At 40.1% G+C, this 24,360-nt stretch overlaps 2 protein-coding genes across 2 annotated transcripts; both read right to left on the reverse strand.

Annotated features, from left to right (window-relative positions):
- Nucleotides 1-18,685: 18,685 nt before the first annotated feature.
- LOC130701907 (uncharacterized) lies at nucleotides 18,686-21,301 on the reverse strand. Its single transcript, XM_057523685.1, has one exon. The coding sequence runs from the start codon at nucleotides 21,299-21,301 to the stop codon at nucleotides 18,686-18,688; it is 2,616 nt and encodes an 871-aa protein (XP_057379668.1).
- On the reverse strand, nucleotides 21,302-24,147 carry LOC130701908 (uncharacterized). Its single transcript, XM_057523686.1, has 2 exons — nucleotides 22,804-24,147; nucleotides 21,302-22,753 (listed from the first exon to the last, which is right to left on the reverse strand). Exons 1-2 carry the CDS (start codon nucleotides 24,145-24,147, stop codon nucleotides 21,302-21,304), a joined length of 2,796 nt encoding a protein of 931 aa, XP_057379669.1.
- Between the last annotated feature and the right edge of the window lie 213 nt (nucleotides 24,148-24,360).

Consider the following 24,360-nt stretch of genomic DNA (forward strand, 5'->3'; position numbering starts at 1 on the left):
GTTAGCAAAGAGACACACAACGCATTACAATTATAATTCATGTTCATTGTTAGAACAAACGTTGCAAGCACCAAGTGGTATAACAGCAGAAACTATTAAAAATACCTCAAAGACATTTAAAAATCACGTATAATCCCTCGGTGGCAACACTGAAAACCTTGACAGTATATTGCAACAGATTAGCATTTTTCGTGGTAAAGAAAAAGAATTCCTATTCGGTACAATCAGAGTCCTAAAAAAACATACCGTTTCTTAATTTGAAGATCACACATTTTTTCATGTTTACAGATGAAGAATTCTTTGACTGCAATTTTCACAGGCACACCCCATTTGCAATTTTCGAAGTTAAGAGCTGCGTTTTGAACCAGGTGACTACAGTTTTCTTTGACGTCGTGCTCGCCTAAAATGACGCCTAAAGCTAAGCTAATTTAAACCACAACTAAAATACAACAAATGTGAAGCTCACATGCGCAAAGCACTCAACCAGTCTCATATGTCATGAAGCTTTCAGTGCTTATTTGTCAACAAGTAGCTCATTGAAATATGCAAATCATACCATTCACCAAGTACTACTTTCAACCAACAGCATTCAGTTTTCTAACATCTACCGGATGAAAGGGCTCTGCGTTGATCATTCAGTTCTAATTTAACATGCGTTGTTATATTTCTTTCACTCCTTGGCTGTTGTTAAAATTAAAAGAAGACGGTGGCTTAATCTGAACGCTGAATGGTGAAACACTGAGTGGTGAACTGGTGTAGCATATATTTGAGTTGCATTGTGCAAAATTCAAAAGCAGCAGTTTCATTCGCAACTTTGAAAGTGAAAAGCTGCGCGAGGATCGACTGCTGATCAACCAAAAGAAATGTTACAGGTTCGAAGCACACAACAAATCACACTTGACTTAAAGCTTGCAATATTTATTATTGAACAGGTTCCTTATTGAATGATAATTCTAAAAAAAAATTTAGAATTTTTTTTTTAACTTAACGAGCTGCATCTCCAGTTCCGCTCCATTTTAACAATGATGTTATAGTTCAATAACAGGCCAATGCCTGTATTTGGGAATTATGAAATATGCAAATTCAGTTACAACTTCATATCAACAAGTCTCACATTATGTTTATGTGCTCGCCAAAAATTTTACAATCACACTTTATTTTCAATTACAAGACAGAAACATTAAATCTTCTGGAACTATTATGCATTCTAGAGAAACGATATCTTAAGTCTGAGGTGCATATGAGCAGTCAACGAGTTTAACATGCAGCTGCAAGCTCTTGAATGTCATATCTTTCAACAATCGAGCAAGTAACAACATCCAGTATTCTTAGTTAATTTTTGATTATTGCAGTAATGTTTCAGATAACGTTTACGCTCCTCACTAAAATTGGCAATTGACAGTGGATTCCGGAAATTGGTCATATATGAAAAGGAGAATTCATTCAATGAGTACGATTTCTAGCCAGAAACGTTTGCAATTTCATTAGCGTAATGCTAAATCAACGCTGTTATACAACTGACGAATGAACGTTTGTATTCCGATTCATTCGTGACCCATCATCAGATAGCAATGGAAAGGTTGTGTAAGGATTGATAACACAAAAATAGCAAAAAAAAAACAACTGGCACTAGCGATAGGCTTAACATTTTGCTTACCCCTTTTTCGTCCCTCCTACCATTGATCGAATAGGAATAGCTTGACATTGAAATACCTGGAGTAGGGTTCAACAACCTGAAACACATTTCCAACCGCCACCGGCAAGTGCTTAAACATTTTTTCTTTCGAAGTTAAACGAACTGGAGTAAAATTGCATGCAGGATAAAAACGCAGATAGACGGAAAATCGCGTCTGAATTGTGTCTCAAAAAAAAAATTTTAATCGAGGGTGGAAGTGGGGGGGGGGGGGCTTGCCTACAGGCCGAGAGAAAACGAAGTGCAGACACTTAATACTAGACTTCACCTATTATCGTCCTGGGACGGGCCGCCATATACTAGTTCATCTGACTTAAACTACGAGTTACAAAGCATACGAAAACAGCTAGATAGCAACAAGAAAAAGGCAAAAAGTTCCAAATACACCCTAAGTAGTTCCCTTGAGCAACACCAAGAAAGTAACGAAGCACTCAAAAACGCCCTTGAAAAGTCTGCCAATCCATCAGCGAATTAGAAACCAGCCTCGAAACTGCCACAGCAACAGAGAACCAATTGCAAAACCTTTTACGAAAAAAGGACGAAAACAATATAGCTGTTGAGAGAGAAGGGCAAGAAATAATTAGCAAACTTCAAGGTGAAAGAAAACAACTGGTTACGAGGTTAGAAGACGCCGAACAACGGATAAAAGCAGCTTTAGAAGCAAACAAACAACTTCAGACAGAAACAAAAGAAACAAAAGAGATCCTTGAAAAAACCTTAGCAGAAAAAGCAGCTTTACGAAGAAGTCTGATAGATAGTACTACAAAGAATAAAAATCTCGAAACGGAATTACAAAAGACCAACCGAGAAGAAAAAATTTGGTATCTGCAGAATAGAATAGAAGAATATAGAAAGCAACAGGTAACATTCGCCGAAACCGAAGACTTAGAGGTCTCCAACGAACCAGGAGAAATAACGAAACTAGTGAGTGAGATAAACGACCTGACCTCAATAACAGAAAGAAGACAAATCCCTTCACTTCGAACTAGAATCAGAACAAGTCGAAAAGTTACAACAACTTAACGACGATCTAAAAAACCAAATCAAAATCCAAAACGATAACCTCCTTCAACTAAAACAAAAGTATCAGACTCTCAAAGAAAAAGTCAAAATGGGACTTTCACACAAAGAAACTTCGAGAATTGACCGCGACACGACGGATAGCGATGGCATCGATACATCCACAACCCAACCGATTGTGAAAGCATTAGGAGAATTATTTTCGAGAGAAGACAAAAAGTCAACTCCAATTTTCAAAGGGAAAAGTACTGATAAATTAATAACAGAATGGCTAAAGGACGCAGAACATGTAGCACGCAACAACGACTGGGACGAAAACCAAAAAATAAGATTCTTCTCCGACAGACTAAAAAGTGATGCCCTAGAATTGCATGGAAACTACGTAGAAGAGCAAGGTGATGAGTTAAGTTATGGCAAGTGGAAAACCGCCATCATTGCAAGATTCCAGGATGCATACGACTTAGCAGCACAAAGAAAAAAGTTATCGACACTAAAACAAAAACCCGAAGAAAAATGCAAAGCCTTTATCTCAGGAATCAACAGTCTCTACGAGTCCATTGAAGGCAAGGAAGAAAAATCAGACCAAAACCAAACCATCGTCGAAGGACGACTCATCAACACAGTCAAGAGGATGAGAGATCATACCAAAATCAAAATTTTGATGCAAGGCATGCTACCAAAATTCCGAGCTGAACTCTATTTTAGAATGTCCGAAGACCCTGAAGATTTTGACCAGCTATGTAAACAACTAATCATATCCGAAGGCATCCTATATAGCAAGGAGACTGCAGAAGACAAAGAAATAAATGCGGTAATCGCCGGGATAACGCATCACGAGAAACAACAAGACAACGAACTTGCACAACAATAGACAGAAATTGAATTCTTAAAACAAAAAATTCGGGAACTGGAAAACACTAATAAGAATCGTGAATTGTCACAGGATACCGATATAACCATAGCAGCAGCAGATCGATACGAACCAAGATCTCCACGATCAAGTGATCGATACTCCAGATCCCAGAATTCGCGAGTTCGATTCAACGAGAGACCGAATAGCAGAGGTCCAAGTAGTGACCGAAACTTCAATCGTAGTAGAGAGAACAGCCCATACCACAACACCTATTCTTCACCACGAAGAGAAGTTACCTCTCCGGGGTATAGGCAACCCAATTACCCTTCCTATCAACAAACGCAGAGACCCCCGTACAGCAACGGGCAGATACATTACAATCAACCAAACTTTCAACCACACAACAATCAACAAGTGTATCATCAAAACTTGGGTTATCCTCAACAATACCCACAGCAACGACAAAACCAACCAAACACCCCCGCCACCTTTGGGAATAAGATTATTATCTGTTACAAGTGCAATAAAAGAGGACACATTGCACGAGAATGTTGGACAGATATGGCACGTATCAACAATTCGAACCGCCGTCTAATGCAATAAACACGATATCCTTACCAAATAATTCCCCAACAGATAATGTAGACCTAGCGATACCTAAACTAATACGTATACCCGTTAGAATTTTTGGAAAAGAAATTAACGCTTTAGTAGATACAGGAGCCGCAGCCAGTTTAATTTCAGACACCATATTTTTTAACCTAAAGAAGAAGGAAGGACTTAAAGAAATTAAAAACACCTCCTCGCCAATATTCAGAACGGTTTCAGGAAAAATACTAAAATCAATGGGAAAATTTGAATTTTCAATTGTCATTAACGACAATCACGTTACTAATCATCATCTCTTTATCATGGAAAACTTAAGTGAAACCTGTATCCTGGGTTTAGACTTCTTATCAAGCAACAATGTAAAAGTTAATACTAGAAACAGACAGATAAATTACGACCATTTCGGGGTAGAACACAACTTTGGAACAAATATACACCCAATATATAGCTTAACGTTTGGCAAAGTAGGCATTTACATTCCACTCCTCCCCAACCAATCACCAGAAAAAGCCGATAACAATGAGGATTATCGCAGCTTAGAATCTTTTTCCCAATCAGACAAAAATATGAAATCCAAACGAATTAAACAAAGCCGCAAAGGGGAAACAACCAACATCTCTGAAGAGATACGCATTAAAATAGAAATTTTATTGAAAAAATACGAAGCTCTATTTGCAGAAAAAGAGTCAGATTTGGGTCAAGCAACCGATGTAAAACATTTCATTAACATCATTACCATATAAGGCCCCAATTACTCAACGACTGCACAGAACTCCAGAAGCATTAAAACTTATTGTAAAGACAAAAATCGAAGTAATGTTGAGTAACAAAATTATTAGAGAAAGTCACAGCCCATTTGCAGCAGCCATTGTAATGGTACCCAAAAAAGATGGAGAAATGCGTATGTGTATTGATTATAGGGCACTAAACAAAATAACCGTAAAAGACAAATATCCATTACCAAGAATTGATGACACCATTGAAGCATTGAGTGGATCGGTTTACTTCTCAAAATTGGACTTACTGAGCGGCTACTGGGAGATCGAGATAGAGGAAAGCGGCAAACACAAAACCGCTTTCATCTGTGAACTTGGACAATACGAATTTAATAGAATGCCATTTGGATTAACAAATGCGCCAAGCACTTTTCAACATGCGATGTATAACATCTTGAAATCAGTATTATTTAGGTTCGCATTGGTTTATCTGGATGACATCATAGTGTTCAGTAATAATATTACTGAACATGTAACACATCTAGAAACGGTGTTTAAGCTCCTTAAAGACGCAGGACTAAAATTAAAACGGAACAAATGCGAAATTTTCAAGGAAGAATTAGATTATTTAGGATACATTGTTTCGAAAAAAGGAATAACACCGACTACGAAAAAATTAGAAGCAATCATCGAATACTCCGCTCCCAAAAACGTGAAGGAATTAAGCTCATTTTTAGGTCTGGCTAGCTATTATAGAAAATTCATCCTGGCTTTTGCTGATAAAGCCCACCCACTGACAGCGCTAACGAGAAAATCAGCCGAGTGGAAATGGGGAGAGGAGCAAAAGGACGCTTTTGACTGCATCAAGAACTGTCTCATAACTAGACCTATCCTTGGGTATCCAGATTTCACGCGCGAATTTATCATCTACACAGATGCTTCAGGATATGGAATAGGAGCAGTCTTGGCTCAGATGCAGACTCTACCTTAATCAGCGGATTCAGCGGAGTCCGACGTACAGGAACCCCGTGAATCAGACGGCGCGGAAGTCGTCATCGCGTATAGCTGTAAACATGTGAACGATCGCGAGGCCAAGTGGTCAACCACAGAGAAAGAGGCTTACGCAATCATCCACGCAATTGACGTATTTAGGACATATCTATACGGACGTAGATTTACCGTATTTACCGACCATTGACCTTTAGAATGGTTAATGAGCAAGACAGAACCCGCAAGAAGATTAGCTAGATGGGCACTCAAACTACAAGAATTCGACATCGTCATTGAATACCGGCCTGGGAAATCGCACCAAAATGCTGACACCCTAAGCCGTATTCCTATAGTGACACTAGCAAGAGTAGAAACAAGGGCAAGGGAAAAAGAAATTGTCATAAAAGAGCATGAAAGAGATCGAAAAGAAATTGAAAGATTGAAAATCAAACTACAAATGGAAAGTTTAAGGAAACTGGAGAGAGAAAGCGAAAGTAGTCAGACCGAAAGCGAAAGTTTCGAAAGGGAAAATCATAAAACAGAAAACAAAGGTTTTGAAAGAGAAATTGAGAGTGACAGTAAAAGTCTTGGCGAGAAGACAAATGGCTAGAAGGGCAGTAAGCAGTTCAATATTGCCAAGAACTAATGATAAAGATACAAGAAGATCAGAAAAGTAATAGATCTAGAAGCAACTTTATAATCAACGAGAAAGGTTTATTAACAGATAGGCAAGGAAAGTTAGTAGTCCCAAGGGAGTCAGTCGGAAGGATCTTACGAGCAAATCATGACCACATGTTAGCAGGACATTTAGGAATAGAAAAAACAATAGCCAGACTGCGAGAGCAATACTTCTTCCCACACATGCGACAAAACGTAACAGAATACATCAAAAATTGCCTTAAATGCGCAAAACGCAAGGCTGCGGGAGGAAGTAAAGCACCGTTGCAACCTATGCTCCCAGCCGAAAGGGTATGGGAAAGGCTTGCGATGGATATTGTGGGTCCCGTTCAAGAAAGCGCAAAGGGACATAAGTATATTTTAGTCCTATCAGATTACGCCAGTCGTTTCGTTTTTACAGTACCAATCAGAGATCAGACTGCCCAAACAATTGCTAACATCTTGGTTAATGATATTTACACAAGATATGGATCCCCCGAAGTCGTACTAACAGATCAAGGGACTAACTTCCTGTCGAGCTTAATCCAAGATATTTGCAAATTATTCAAAATCAAACAAATCAGAACAACAGCGTACCACCCCCAAACAGACGGATTAGTAGAACGATTTAACAGAACCCTATGTGACATGCTAGCTTGTTACGTAACGGACGAACCAGAAAATTGGGACAAATATCTACCATTTGTCACCTTTGCCTACAACACAGCGAAGCAATCAACACTGCAGCAAACCCATTCTTTCTATTCTTCGGGAGACAACCGGTGCTCCCAAACGACATCAAAATAGATAGACGGTACGAAACATACGAAGACACCAGTGTAATGTACTCACATCAATGGAAGAAGGCTCAGCAACTAGCGAAGGAACACCTATTTCGGGCACAGACAAAACAAAAAAGATATTACGACAGAGGAACAAAAGCAATCAAATACAACATCGGTGACTTTGTGCTACTGAAAGTCCCATCAACTGCCGGATAATTTATCAACAGGTAGAATGGGCCATTCAAAATAATCAGAAATTTCTCAGATCTCACTTACGAAATTGAGAACGCAGACAATGCAAGACTAAAATCGATAGTACACGTCAACCGCCTAAAACTTTAGGTCCCCGGAAACCAAGGATCAGAAGGAATATATTGTGCACCACACCAATCGAGGAATGAAACAGTAAGACGAGGACCAGGAAGGCCAAGAAAAAACTTCAGTAACAACGTAAGAAGGCCTGTCCCTAGAGTGCGTATACGTCAAAAAGCAGAGACGGAGAATTGTGTTATCATCGCACGAAATATCCCCGGTTCCATACCAGATAATCCTGCACGCACTAGAATGACAAATCCACGATACAACTTACGGCAACGCCACGAAGTATCAAGGTTCTAAACATCCAAATTTTCTTTTCGCAGATGGAACTGATACTATTACTCATCCCATTATCATCCCATTTATTCAACCGTATGCGACTGCAATATCGTAAAGACCAGAGGAATTTTAGATATAGAGGCACCATATTACTGCAACAACAAAGAATCAGATACAGCTCACTTACCCAGAATACCCACGTTGTACACTTTAAAAACAACACAGAAACCAGCAGCTTCTTGGAAAGGCTGGACCTGGAAGCAATGGATAAAAACAAAGAAAATAACTGGATCATTTTGGATCGGATCTTTCGACACAATATATTCACAAGACACTAAACTAATTACCCCACTGGAATGCTGGAAAATGGTGAACGACAAGAAGTGTGGCGATAACAACATGCAGACCGGACCAGCAGGACTGAGTTTCACAGCCACTCCGACAGGTGAAGGGCAATGGTATGCCATAAAACACTACCATACCCTCAACTGTGTAGCAGAACGAATCACGCTATGACAAGAAAAACCAGACGATCCAATTGAAATCCCATTAGGACCTTTGAACACAACAGAACAAGAAGGACACTTCATCCAGAATCAGAATACAATTGTGTGGGGAAATAGAACAACAAACAATTCGTACACACAAACACTGCTTAAAGGAGATGGATACTTAGAACTTCCAAGAATGCCAGAACACGAAAACACCAGCCGTCTTTACGACACCAATCGACAGGTCGAGATTTCATTCCTCAACAAACCAGATCGAGACATCACACCACAAGGCTACAAAGTTGTGGGTATACCGCTCACAATCTAATCTTTCCAACCGAAACTACGAGAAAACTGTACGAGATGCTTAAAACAACTATAAATACATGCCTGCATAATACTCACCTAGATACACCAGTGTGCAAGGATTATAGACAACTTCCACAATCAAAGCGGAAACGTTCGATTCAACAAGAAGTTACGTTCTTGTTGAACACACCTCTCGAAGATTTAGATATCGGTAAACGTCTATACAGCATCTCGTACGCCTGGGGACCAATAAAAATGAGACGTCAACAACCAATCAAAAAAGACGAAAAAGGACAGTACATAATTTATAACGCCACAATACATATAATCTAGAACCCGGAGAGAGCAACCCGATGAAAGCTCACTTTCGTTTTAAAAACGATGACCCACTTCCATTGGGGTCAGAATTTGAATACATCGTTGACCAAACAATACGAATGCAAAACAGCGATATTTGCATAACCGAAGGAGAAACAAATCGACTGGTTGCAGCCACTTGTTCTGAATATTCTACACGGTGGATATTAGACCAGCAAAATTACCGATTAATCGCACAGGAATCACATCTTTGCATAACGCTTGGATCATCCCAAAACATCATTCTAACAGAATGTAGGGATGATGAAAATGGTGCAACACAACAATGGATTTTTGAAACTGTGAATACTAATCCTGAAATCCAAGAAAACTTCCCGGATACAACGTTAGCGGAAATGCAGGAGATACAACAAGAACAGCGAAGAGCAATCACAACAACGATTAATTCGCCAATATTCGGAGGAATTTTAAAAACTAATCACGGCAGCGGAAATATAATCTGGGACATGATTGCCTGGGGATTGTTGAAAAATGGGAAAGCACCGAGTGAAAAGTGTTTGACTCATCACGGAATAAACAAACAGATGACACTAGAAAAATGCGACGCGGATTGGACCAAATGTCAAGAAGAACTAAGAACACTGGTAACCAGTAATGACCCATTGGTGCGATCAGAAACTACAGTTGCTAACTGCAGCAGAACAACAGAACGAGGACAAGCTTTCGAATATACCTCTGATTTCACCATCAGACCGTTCAACACGAACAACTGTGTAAAAGCCAAGACAACAATGCTCGTCCTCCAGGAATGCGCCAACACAAGCTCAGTCTGGGGCACATATGAACACACAGGACAACTCATGGCAACAGATAGAACTGGATTATACTCACCTTCATCAGATAAGAAATGTCTAACACAAAGAGTAGGACGTGTGAGCCTGGGACATTGTCACAGCTCCAGTAAAAAACAACACCTTAGCTTCGCAGAGAATATCGCAACCCACATCAAATAAGGACACTTTCAGCGGCAGCCATTATAGCGCTACATACTCAACAGCCATTGGACGGGAAAGCACTCCCATCTATACCGCCACTAATGCAAAGGGAGATCAACAACCAATCAGAAAAGAACAAAACTTTAGCCACTCCCCCTGTCACGCTCACAACAGAAAAATGCACAACAACGACAAGCGCTACAACAACTACGAAGCCCACAATAAAAACCACATTGGCAAAAACGGCAAAAACAACCGCCTTACACGTAGCAGCCGGATTCAACAGAATCGACATGATCGAAATTTTACTGTTACACGGAGCAAGCCCAAGGATAAAAGACTCCCATGGACACACGGCTGAATCACATACATGCAGTGATAGAGCTCGAGCAATATTCCAAAAATGGGATCAAAAACGTAACAGTTATTCCCAGACAAAGACTGGAAAGAAAGGACAAATACAATATCGCTGCGAGAAAAGCGAAAAAACCATCAACAAAGTTAAAATACCGGGCCTAAGAAAAAGCAAGAATAAAAAAAGAAAAGAAAGAAGACAATACACTCGCAACTTGATTCAAATCACCTGCAATTCTTTTTCTTAAAATTTTTAGGTGGAGGAACCAGATTAGTCAACCATAGCCATCATTTATATTCATAGCAGCAACTGTAGCCGGTGACGGAAAAAGAAAAAGGAAAACAAATTCTTCTAAAATTTTTGGCTGAAGTAACAAGTTTTTCATCAAGAAATGTAGCCAGTTAAGGGAAACGCAAATTGGAGGACCAATTCTTCTTATCGAAGAGGGGGAGGAATGTAACGAGCCCAAAGGCTATCCAAAGACAGCCACACCTCTTACATTCCTCAAGCGTTTCACAAGTGAAAGTGAACGTCTCCCCCCATTTTACCTTCAACATGTGTGTTCTTTAGTAGTATAAATACCGCATGTTTGTACCTTGTAATTGGGAATTGTTTCGGCAAATCCACTGTAATACACGAGGTATAAGGAACTTTACAATAGTGTTATAGAATCAGTTTCATGATGTACATTCAAACAGTATCAAATAAACATGTATTCAATGTGAATATAGTGTGATACAGTGAGTTTGAATATCTACATTCAAACAGTTTGAATTATACGTATATTCAATGTGAATGTAGTGTGATAGGTAGCCGGTGAAATAGGACTGAAACGAAATAGGACTGGAGAAATAGGACTGGAAATTCTCAGTCCTATTTCTACCGGAGAAATAGGACTGGGAGAAATAGGACTGACTTTTTAAAGCCGATGGTGTTAACTCATAACTTAAATGGTTCACCAAACATTTACCTTTTATCCTATTTTAATTTAAATTGCAGGGGACCATTAAATATGTTATATCTAATATAGTTCATTTAATAAAATACTACAACGGCCACACCAGAAATATTTATTAAATTATTCTTACTTTTTAGTGCATAAATTATTTTTCCAGTTGCACTCATGTTGTACTTGCTCATACAACTATCAGCAACGATTAACAAGCAAATCTTACCATATCGGTAGCGCTCTAACCTGTGATACATGTAGGCTTGTGTTCGATTCTCCGTGGTTACATTTCTTCTGAGGTTTTAAATAATTATTCTATGAAAGAATTTTTGGGAAGGAAACAATTACTGGTGTTTAGGGTAATACTACTGAAATGGCAAATATTCAATGTGAATATATAGTTCTGACTTCCCAATTTTCACATGTGGTTTCAGTATTTCAGCCAGTCAGTATTTAGATCTTCATGGTGTAGGTTGTCGAAGGTGCTTCGAATGTGCCGTGAATGTGCTGTGAATGTGCTAATCATCTGTTGTTCGTGTCCAGCGGCCTGCCCAGTTCCTGCCCAGCTGCGGATTGTTTCTAAGGAGTCGCAAACCGTAAGTACATTTTCTATTTCACTAGTGCTGGGCCGTACCCGGACACATTGTATCAGGCTCGGAACGGATAGGCAACAGTTCGAGTGCTGGCATTGTTAATTTAAGTGTAAGGGCATTCAGACTTGTCACCTCAATGGGCACCGCTATCAAAACTCACCACCAGGTGACGTTTGGTAAAACATGACTAACCTTGGTTCTTCGAACATTCGATATTTGGCTATGCTTACTAACTTGAAATGTGCATCCTGTTTTTGACGAATTTTATTAATTTTTACGATTTCAATGCGAAAATCACTGTGCCTAATGAAATCATTAGAATTTTACAAACAAAGTTCACTACAATTACAAGTACATTTGATTTAAATAGTTAAGGATATTGGACTGGTAACCATCGCGTTTGGCGAAAAACCGCTGTCAAAACTCACCATCAGGTTGCGTTTGTTAAAAGATGACTAACCTTGGTTCTTTGAATATTCGATATTTGGCTATGCTTACTAACTTGGAATGTGCATCCTTTTTTTGACGAATTTTATTAATTTTTGCGATTTCAATGCGAAAATCACTGTGCTTAATGAAATCATTAGAATTTTACAAACAAAGTTCACTACAATTACAAGTACATTTGATTTAAATAGTTAAGGATATTGGACTGGTAACCATCGCGTTTGGCGAAAATCCTCTATCAAAACTCACCAACAGGTGACGTTTGGTAAAAGATGACTAACGTTGGTTCTTCGAACATTCGATAGTTGGCTATGCTTACTACCTTAGAATATGCAACCTGTTTTTGACAAATTTTATTAATGTTTACGATTTCAATGCGAAAATCACTGTGCTTAATGAAATCATTAGAATTTTACAAACAAAGTTCACTACAATTACAAGTACATTTGATTTAAATAGTTAAGGATATTGTACTGGTAACCATCGCGTTTGGCAAGGAACCGCTATCAAAACTCACCACGAGGTGGCGTTTGGTAAAACATGACTAACCTTGGTTCTTCGAACATTCGATATTTGGCTATGCTTACTAACTTGGAATGTGCAACCTGTTTTTGACCAATTTTATTAATTTTTACGATTTCAATGCGAAAATCACAGTGCTTAATGAAATTATTAGAATTTTACAAACAAAGTTCACTACAATTACAAGTACATTTGATTTAAATAGTTAAGGATATTGTACTGGTAACCATCGCATTTGGCGAGGAACCGCTATCAAAACTCACCACCAGGTGGCGTTTGGTAAAACATGACTAACCTTGGTTCTTCGAACATCTGATATTTGGCTATGCTTACTAACTTGGAACGTGCAACCTGTTTTTGACGAATTTTTTAAATTTTTACGATTTCAATGCGAAAATCACTGTGCTTAATGAAATCATTAGAATTTTACAAACAAAGTTCACTACAATTACAAGTACATTTGATTTAAATAGTTAAGGATATTGGACTGGTAACCATCGCGTTTGGCGAAAATCCTCTATCAAAACTCACCAACAGGTTGCGCTTGGTAAAAGATGACTAACGTTCGTTCTTGGAACATTCTATAGTTGGCTATGCTTACTAACTTGGAATGTGCAACCTGTTTTTGACAAATTTTATTAATTTTTACGATTTCAATGCGAAAATCACTGTGCTTAATGAAATTATTAGAATTTTACAAACAAAGTTCACTACAATTACAAGTACATTTGATTTAAATAGTTAAGGATATTGGACTGGTAACCATCGCGTTTGGCGAAAAACCTCTATCAAAACTCACCACCAGGTTGCGCTTGGTAAAAGATGACTAACGTTCGTTCTTTGAACATTCTATAGTTGGCTATGCTTACTAACTTGGAACGTGCATCCTGTTTTTGACGAATTTTATTAATTTTTACGATTTCAATGCGAAAATCACTGTGCTTAATGAAATCATTAGAATTTTACAAACAAAGTTCACTACAATTACAAGTACATTTGATTTAAATAGTTAAGGATATTGGACTGGTAACCATCGCGTTTGGCGAAAATCCTCTATCAAAACTCACCACCAGGTTGCTCTTGGTAAAAGATGACTAACGTTCGTTCTTTGAACATTCTATAGTTGGCTATGCTTACTAACTTGGAACGTGCAACCTGTTTTTGACGAATTTTATTAATTTTTACGATTTCAATGCGAAAATCACTGTGCTTAATGAAATCATTAGAATTTTACAAACAAAGTTCACTACAATTACAAGTACATTTGATTTAAATAGTTAAGGATATTGGACTGGTAACCATCGCGTTTGGCGAAAAACCTCTATCAAAACTCACCATCAGCTTGCGTTTGTTAAAAGATGACTAACCTTGGTTCTTTGAATATTCGATATTTGGCTATGCTTACTAACTTGGAATGTGCATCCTTTTTTTGATTAATTTTATTAATTTTTACGATTTCAATGCGAAAATCACTGTGCTTAATGAAATCATTAGAATTTTACAAACAAAGTTCACTACAATTACAAGTACATTTGATTTAAATAGTTAAGGATATTGGACTGGTAACCATCGCGTTTGGCGAAAACCTCTATCAAAACTCACCACCAGGTGGCGCTTGGTAAAAGATGACTAACGTTCGTTCTTTGAACATTCTATAGTTGGCTATGCTTACTAACTGGGAATGTGCAACCTGTTTTTGACGAATTTTATAAATTTTTACGATTTCAATGCGAAAATCACTGTGCTTAATGAAATCATTAGAATTTTACAAACAAAGTTCACTACAATTACAAGTACATTTGATTTAAATAGTTAAGGATATTGGACTGGTAACCATCGCGTTTGGCGAAAAACCTCTATCAAAACTCACCACCAGGTTGCGCTTGGTAAAAGATGACTAACGTTCGTTCTTTGAACATTCTATAGTTGGCTATGCTTACTAACTTGGAATGTGCAACCTGTTTTTGACGAATTTTATTAATTTTTACGATTTCAATGCGAAAATCACTGTGCTTAATGAAATCATTAGAATTTTACAAACAAAGTTCACTACAATTACAAGTACATTTGATTTAAATAGTTAAGGATATTGGACTGGTAACCATCGCGTTTGGCGAAAACCTCTATCAAAACTCACCACCAGGTTGCGCTTGGTAAAAGATGACTAACGTTCGTTCTTTGAACATTCTATAGTTGGCTATGCTTACTAACTTGGAATGTGCAACCTGTTTTTGACGAATTTTATTAATTTTTACGATTTCAATGCGAAAATCACTGTGCTTAATGAAATCATTAGAATTTTACAAACAAAGTTCACTACAATTACAAGTACATTTGATTTAAATAGTTAAGGATATTGGACTGGTAACCATCGCGTTTGGCGAAAAACCTCTATCAAAACTCACCACCAGGTTGCGCTTGGTAAAAGATGACTAACGTTCGTTCTTTGAACATTCTATAGTTGGCTATGCTTACTAACTTGGAATGTGCAACCTGTTTTTGACGAATTTTATTAATTTTTACGATTTCAATGCGAAAATCACTGTGCTTAATGAAATCATTAGAATTTTACAAACAAAGTTCACTACAATTACAAGTACATTTGATTTAAATAGTTAAGGATATTGGACTGGTAACCATCGCGTTTGGCGAAAAACCTCTATCAAAACTCACCACCAGGTTGCGCTTGGTAAAAGATGACTAACGTTCGTTCTTTGAACATTCTATAGTTGGCTATGCTTACTAACTTGGAATGTGCAACCTGTTTTTGACGAATTTTATTAATTTTTACGATTTCAATGCGAAAATCACTGTGCTTAATGAAATCATTAGAATTTTACAAACAAAGTTCACTACAATTACAAGTACATTTGATTTAAATAGTTAAGGATATTGGACTGGTAACCATCGCGTTTGGCGAAAAACCTCTATCAAAACTCACCACCAGGTTGCGCTTGGTAAAAGATGACTAACGTTCGTTCTTTGAACATTCTATAGTTGGCTATGCTTACTAACTTGGAATGTGCAACCTGTTTTTGACGAATTTTATAAATTTTTACGATTTCAATGCGAAAATCACTGTGCTTAATGAAATCATTAGAATTTTACAAACAAAGTTCACTACAATTACAAGTACATTTGATTTAAATAGTTAAGGATATTGGACTGGTAACCATCGCGTTTGGCGAAAAACCTCTATCAAAACTCACCACCAGGTTGCGTTTGGTAAAAGATGACTAACGTTCGTTCTTTGAACATTCTATAGTTGGCTATGCTTACTAACTTGGAATGTGCAACCTGTTTTTGACGAATTTTATTAATTTTTACGATTTCAATGCGAAAATCACTGTGCTTAATGAAATCATTAGAATTTTACAAACAAAGTTCACTACAATTACAAGTACATTTGATTTAAATAGTTAAGGATATTGGACTGGTAACCATCGCGTTTGGCGAAAAACCTCTATCAAAACTCACCACCAGGTTGCGCTTGGTAAAAGATGACTAACGTTCGTTCTTTGAACATTCTATAGTTGGCTATGCTTACTAACTTGGAATGTGCAACCTGTTTTTGACGAATTTTATTATTTTTTACGATTTCAATGCGAAAATCACTGTGCTTAATGAAATCATTAGAATTTTACAAACAAAGTTCACTACAATTACAAGTACATTTGATTTAAATAGTTAAGGATATTGGACTGGTAACCATCGCGTTTGGCGAAAAACCTCTATCAAAACTCACCACCAGGTTGCGCTTGGTAAAAGATGACTAACGTTCGTTCTTTGAACATTCTATATTTGGCTATGCTTACTAACTTGGAATGTGCAACCTGTTTTTGACGAATTTTATTAATTTTTACGATTTCAATGCGAAAATCACTGTGCTTAATGAAATCATTAGAATTTTACAAACAAAGTTCACTACAATTACAAGTACATTTGATTTAAATAGTTAAGGATATTGGACTGGTAACCATCGCGTTTGGCGAAAATCCTCTATCAAAACTCACCACCAGTTGGCGTTTGGTAAAAGATGACTAACGTTGGTTCTTTGAATATTCTATAGTTGGCTATGCTTACTAACTTGGAATGTGCAACCTGTTTTTGACAAATTTTATTAATTTTTGCGATTTCAATGCGAAAATCACTGTGCTTAATGAAATCATTAGAATTTTACAAACAAAGTTCACTACAATTACAAGTACATTTGATTTAAATAGTTAAGGATATTGGACTGGTAACCATCGCGTTTGGCGAAAAACCTCTATCAAAACTCATCACCAGGTGGCGTTTGGTAAAACATGACTAACCTTGGTTCTTCGAACATTCGATATTTGGCTATGCTTACTAACTTGGAATGTGCAACCTGTTTTTGACCAATTTTATTAATTTTTACGATTTCAATGCGAAAATCACAGTGCTTAATGAAATCATTAGAATTTTACAAACAAAGTTCACTACAATTACAAGTACATTTGATTTAAATAGTTAAGGATATTGGACTGGTAACCATCGCGTTTGGCGAAAAACCTCTATCAAAACTCACCACCAGGTGGCGTTTGGTAAAAGATGACTAACCTTGGTTCTTTGAATATTCGATATTTGGCTATGCTTACTAACTTGGAATGTGCAACCTGTTTTTGACGAATTTTATAAATTTTTACGATTTCAATGCGAAAATCACTGTGCTTAATGAAATCATTAGAATTTTACAAACAAAGTTCACTACAATTACAAGTACATTTGATTTAAATAGTTAAGGATATTGGACTGGTAACCATCGCGTTTGGCGAAAAACCGCTGTCAAAACTCACCATCAGCTTGCGTTTGTTAAAAGATGACTAACCTTGGTTCTTTGAATATTCGATATTTGGCTATGCCTACCAACTTGGAATGTGCATCCTTTTTTTGACCAATTTTATTAATTTTTACGATTTCAATGCGAAAATCACAGTGCTTAATGAAATTATTAGAATTTTACAAACAAAGTTCACTACTATTACATGTACATTTGATTTAAGTAGTTAAGGATACTGTACTGGTAACCATGAAATCATTAGAATTTTACAAACAAAGTTCACTACAATTACAAGTACATTTGATTTAAATAGTTAAGGATATTGGACTGGTAACCATCGCGTTTGGCGAAAAACCGCTGTCAAAACTCACCATCAGGTTGTGTTTGTTAAAAGATGACTAACCTTGGTTCTTTGAATATTCGATATTTGGCTATGCTTACTAACTTGGAATGTGCATCCTGTTTTTGACGAATTTTATTAATTTTTACGATTTCAATGCGAAAATCACTGTGCTTAATGAAATCATTAGAATTTTACAAACAAAGTTCACTACAATTACAAGTACATTTGATTTAAATAGTTAAGGATATTGTACTGGTAACCGTCGCGTTTGGCGAGAAACCGCTATCAAAACTCACCACCAGGTGGCGTTTGGTAAAACATGACTAACCTTGGTTCTTCGAACATTCGATATTTGGCTATGCTTACTAACTTGGAATGTTCTCACGCTGATTTCTGAGAAAGGTTTCTTTGCAATCCTTGTATTGCTGTGATTCTTTGTGTGTCTATCGGGCAGAACACACACGCGTAATAGGCACTACAAGTTTAGTTAAGTTACTACGTCAACTCAAAATTAGGTTAAACAGTTACCTAATTGCGATGCGCGTGGTGTGGCCCTCTTTCTTAGTAATCGATATAGGTGACATATATTTATGAACAAAATACGGTCGCCAGACCATCCTCCCCCGTCCATCTTCTGTCTACTTAGGAAGATGGGACTCTTCGGCCTCTAGAAGGCAAATTTTCTATGGCGCGCACGTACGTCCCCTCCTTCGTGGAGACCTTGACGACGCGAACTAGACCGTCGTCTCCGGGAAATGTTTCTTCGACTCGTCCAATATTCCATTTTCCACGGGGAAGGTTTGGTTCCACTAGAAGAACGACGTCCCCCTTCTGGAAATTCCTCATTTTTGTTCTCCACTTCTTTCGTGCGATCAGGGAAGGAAGGTAGGATTTTCGCCACAGATCCCAGAAGAGATTCACTAACTTTAGCACGTAATGGAAATTCTCCCGCGGTAGCGCATCTGCGAACTCGCCGGCCGGTGAGTAGATGACAGGTGATCGGTTCATTAGATCGTTTGGAGTCAACGGCCTAACATCCACTGGATCCGAACTCACGTACGTGAGCGGGCGACTATTTAGCAAGCCAGCTACCTCAAACAGGACAGTGCGGAGTACACTATCCGTTGGATGGCGAAATTGCGACTTCTCAATCTCCAGAGCTCGGTAGAGGGCCTTCTTTGCTGACTTCACGAGACTTTCATGGGCGCCTCCGAAGTGAGGAGCTCTCGGTGGCTGGAAACTCCAATGTATTCGCCGATTCTTGATGAAATCACTCAGCTCCCCCGGTTGTTGAATATTGGTAAGAAGCTCCCTTAATTCCCTTTCCGCCCCAACAAAATTGGTGCCATTGTCCGAATGCATAGATTTTGGCTGGTTGTAAATTCCGATGAACCTCCGTAGAACCAACAAGAATTGATCAGATGTCAGGTCGTCTGCTAAGTCGAGGAACACGGCTCTTGTAGTGAGGCACGTGAATAGCGCTCCATATCTCTTCAGGGTGCGATTTCTGTAATTACTCGTCTCCATCGGTCCGAAGTAATCAACAGCGGTATGCGTGAAAGGAGGGGCGAACATATCGAGCCTCTCCACCGGTAGCTCCGCCATCTGCTGAATTCCGGGTTTGACTCTCTCTTTCAGACACTCCAGACATTTCCTTTTCACTCGTTTCACGGCTTCCCGACCATCGACTATCCAAAAATGCTGTCTAATGTGGGCAAGTACGAAGTCCACGCCGAGGTGATGTAAGTTGCGATGGAAGGCCTCGATTATTCGTTCCGTTAGGGGGTGTTGTGACGGCAGTATGATTGGATGACGGTTGTCATAGGGTAATGCTGCCTTTCCAACGCGACCACCTAAACGAATAAGACCATCTGGGCTCATGAAAGGCGAAAGCGAGAGTAATTTGGAGTCATTTTTCAACGGCTGTAGTCTCTTCAACCGCCTCAGCTCCTCCACGAATGACTCCTCTTGACAAGCTTTCAGTAATTGCATATACCTCTCCTCCAGTTGAATAAGCGCTGGAATTTCACTGATATCAATCTTCACTGACTCCCAAGCATTTTCGGTGTTGATAGCGATGTGACACCGACTCTCGCGGGTGGATCGACCTTCCTCCGTCACCTTCATCCAAGGTAGATCCTGTGGCCAACAATCTTCGGTTTGGTACAGGAAGTCAGGACCCTTGACCCACGAATTTGGAATTTGATGGTCCGATTCGAGCGAGGACCGAGTGGCCACATCGCTACAGTTCAATTTTCCGGGTACGTATCTCCACTCCTCCGGCCTAGTCAAGGTTTGAATCTCACCGATCCGATGATCCACAAAAGGTTTGTAGTACGCCGCGTTTGACCGGATCCAATTCCGCACACATGAAGAATCCGTCCAGAATTTACGGCTCCTTATGGGTTCTCGAAGAGACTTGGAGACGAAATCAGCCAGCCGGGCTCCCAATAAAGCTGCCTGCAACTCCAATTTTGGAATAGAGATAGTTTTTTTAGGAGCTAGCTTTGTCTTTGCCATGATTAAGTTCAAGTTGGCTCCATCCGCATACTGGTTCCGGATATAGACCGCTGCCGCGAACGCCTCCTGGGATGCATCCGCAAAGGTGTGCAGCTCTGATCGACATATTTTTTCTCGATCCGGAAATAAACAGCGCGGGACCTCTAACTTATTCAATACTGCCAATGAAGTGATCCATCTCCTCCACCAATCCTTATCCTCAGGATCAACTTCGTCGCACCAATCCAGACCGCGCGTTCCAAGCTCCCGCAGACGAATTTTTGCCTTAATTATTGTCGGTGCGGCTAGTCCTAGTGGATCGTACAGTCCGGCCACCTTCCTCGCCAATCCAGCTCGGGTAAACTCCACCTCACTTAACTCCGATAGGACGAAGGTCAGGACGTCTCGATAAGGCCTCCAACATGCGCCTAGAATCTTTGTGGAGTCGTCCGGAACTGATAGTGGATGGTCATCTTCTTTTTCCGACGGATCCACACCCATCGCCATTAGAAAGTCAGGAGAATTTGAAAGCCATGTCTTAAAATGGAAGTCTCCCGCCGCCAGAATTTCTCTTACGCCAGTGGCCCGCTCAACTGCTAAATCCACATTCTTGGCTGAATCCAAGTAATCGTCCATGTACAGATTGTTGTGAACCGCGTCTGCCGCTTCTCCCCCGACACCGGAATCTGCGGCCGCCCTTCGTATCGTGTTGATTGCAATAAATGGAGAGCATCTGTCACCGAACGCCAGCCGATCCATTTAAAGAGTCTTGATTTCGGACGATCCATCCTCTCGCCACAGGAAACGGTGGTAACGGGCATCTTGTGGTCTCAATCGAATTCTACTAAACATCGCCTCGATGTCCGCAGTAAATGCAACTTCCGCTTCTCTAAACTTTATCAGCACAGATGGCAGCATATTCTGAAGTGTCGGTCCGGTCAGCATCGCATCATTCAAACACTTTCCTTGGAATTGGGCCGCTGAGTCGAACACTATTCTCAGCTTCCTCTCCGACGCCGACTTCTTGTAAACACCATGGTGGGCTAAGAAGTATTGCGCGGTGATCGGGTCACCTTCCTCTTCCACCTCGCTCACGTATCCCGCATCGATGTATTTCTTGATAGCCATTTGGTACGCCGCCTTGAAGTCCGGATCTCGATCAAACCGTTTAAACAAATCATGTAAGCGGTAAAGTGCCAGCCTCTTGTTATCTGGCAGTGAAGGTTCTCCTTCCTTCCATGGTATTGGCACCTCATATCCTATTTCTAGCTTCCGGGTTCCCTCCTCGACAATCTTCACCGCCCTTTCGTCTTCGGGTGGCATCACCAGCCTTGGGGTTTCAGTGCCAAAATTCTCCGTTTCACAAAATCCTCGAAGCTCCTTCTCCAATGCGGCGTTGACTCGTAACGAATAGCTGCGCACGGCTGTAACAGTGTGGCTAGTTGGTGGTCTTCTTAACTTGCTTCCGATGACTCCACGAGCGTACCATCCGAATTGTGTTTTTACTGCACTCGGTTCTCCCTCTTCTCCGACCCTAGACTCGGTCGGGACGATGAGGTGGTAATGATCAACTCCAATCAACAAGTCCACCTGCCCTCCTGCTGATTTGATCGGTAGGGATTTGAGATGTTTCCAACGGGTCTTCAGTTTGTTCCAATCGACGTACGGCATGGGATCTGTTACCGTCGGCATCGTGGAGACCTTAATGGTGGTCTCCCCTCCTGTCAATAACCTAACGGTCAGGATTACTTCTTTGGATGTGTTGTAACAGCGGCTGACTCCCCCGATTCCTTTCATCTCTAATTTCTGATCCTCTCCATCTATTCCTAAACTCCGAATGAAGTCGCTTCTTGCCAGGGATGTGTTACTTCCTTCATCGATGAACAGATTGGCCCACACATACTCTCCTCGGGAATTTTGGACTCGTACATTCATCACCCCCATCGCAACCTCTTCCTGAAGTTCGTCTTTGGAGCATCTGGCTGATGCTCCCTTAGCTGCAGCTGGTTTGTCGTCATGATGTAGGAGAGGGTGATGACGCCGGTTGCAACCGTTCCGACCGCACTCTTTCCATTGGTTGCAGAATCTCACCGAATGATTGGCGCCTAAACAGTTGAAACACAATCGGTGGGTTTGGACAAACGTGAATCTTTCTCCAACCGCCAGCTTCTGAAACGCTGGGCAGTCGGTCAATCGATGTTGTCCTTTGCACTGATAACAAAAAGGAGTTCTCTTAATAGGCGAGTCTCCACCTGGTTTACCTTCTTTCTGAATCTGAATCGACGTTTGGTGCGATCGACCCTGGGTTCTATTCTTCTTTCCGGATTCTGCGCTTGATTCGGCGACGATCTCGTAGGCGTTTGGTATGCCGCAGCTCGCTGGCATAGCCAATCAGCAAATTCTTCTAATGACCTCGTTTCGCTGGCCCCATACGGCTTCTTATCATTCCACGCAAGTCGGTCGGGCTGGGCCAACTTCCGGCAGATCTTTTCAATGATGTCTGGCTGCGCAGTCTCGCCTATCCTACTCAAGTCGAATAGATGGGCTCGCACTCGATCAGCAAATCGTTGGAATGCCGTTGCATTATTTCCTCTTTCCAGGCGCTCCAAAGCTTGTAAATGTGCCACCCTTAACACATCTCGTCTTCCAAATGATTGCTTCAATCTCTTCAGGGCCTCTTTGTAGGCCGGCTCTCCACCACCCAACGTCTTGACTGTCATTTGGCATTCTCCCGTCAGGTGTCCTTTCAGAATCGTCAATTTCTCCCCAGGGGACTTTGGGGTTTCATGGACTAATACTTTGAATAAATCAATCCAGCAGAACCAGTCAATTGGGTCCCCACCGTAGAATTCTAGATCTGCAGATTTAAACTTGGTCGACCGCTGTGTAGAGACTTCAACCCTATCTGCCAAATAATCTTCAATCCAGCCATCTGGTGCTTGGCTTTCTGTGGGTTGGCTAGGTGATAACGTTCGAAACCAATCTTCTACCTTTGTTCGCCCTCCAGCGCCATCTTCTACTGGGGAGCCTGGATGCCTCAACTTCCATTCGTCCACATCCAGGTTTTCTAGCTCCATTTCCACACGATCCAGCTCTTGTTTGGCCTGCTTGGCCCTTTCATTTGCCTGTTCAAATTCCAACTTCTTCCTCCTTTTCTCTTCATCCAACTCTTTCAATTTCTTCTCAGTTTCTGATAGTGGGCCCCTTTGGCTTGAACGAGAGCTTTTGACGCTTGCAGCCGATGATGCTGTTGATGAGGTGACGTCGTTCTGTGACACTCTGTAAGCTTTGATTGCGTCAGCAACGTCTTCTACCTTGCGTAAATACTTTAGCTGGGCTTGAAACTGTTTATCTGTGTCGTCCTCTGATGTACTATGTGCAATGAGTATTTCACTCAGTTGCTCATGTGTTGACAGCAAAGTTCTAATCTTCGTCAGCATTACCTTCAGGCTCCCAATAGAGCCGTTTGCATCTATAATGCTTTCGACTTCTCGGCAGATAGTTGTAATCCTTCTGCGAGTGACTGTCCTGTCACCCTCCAACTTAGCTAACACCTCAGGTGTCAAGGGATTAGCCACGTCGTAGGTTGGAATACTTGTTGCCATTATGCAATGTGGGTGTCGTTATCTTGAATTGATTTTCTTAAACTTCTCTCGAAGGACCAGTGTTCTCACGCTGATTTCTGAGAAAGGTTTCTTTGCAATCCTTGTATTGCTGTGATTCTTTGTGTGTCTATCGGGCAGAACACACACGCGTAATAGGCACTACAAGTTTAGTTAAGTTACTACGTCAACTCAAAATTAGGTTAAACAGTTACC

This window comes from Daphnia carinata, chromosome 7 (assembly GCF_022539665.2).
Source record: "Daphnia carinata strain CSIRO-1 chromosome 7, CSIRO_AGI_Dcar_HiC_V3, whole genome shotgun sequence".
NCBI lineage: Eukaryota > Metazoa > Arthropoda > Branchiopoda > Diplostraca > Daphniidae > Daphnia > Daphnia carinata.

Excerpts from the sequence above, each read along its gene's own strand:
- LOC130701907 (XM_057523685.1), bottom strand. The coding sequence starts at position 21,301 with ATGGATCGGCTGGCGTTCGGTGACAGATGCTCTCCATTTATTGCAATC.
- LOC130701908 (XM_057523686.1), bottom strand. The coding sequence starts at position 24,147 with ATGGCAACAAGTATTCCAACCTACGACGTGGCTAATCCCTTGACACCT. Across the intron at positions 22,754-22,803 it reads GATTCAGATTCAGAAAGAAG|TGCAAAGGACAACATCGATT; the intron begins GTAAACCAGGTG and ends TTTTGTTATCAG.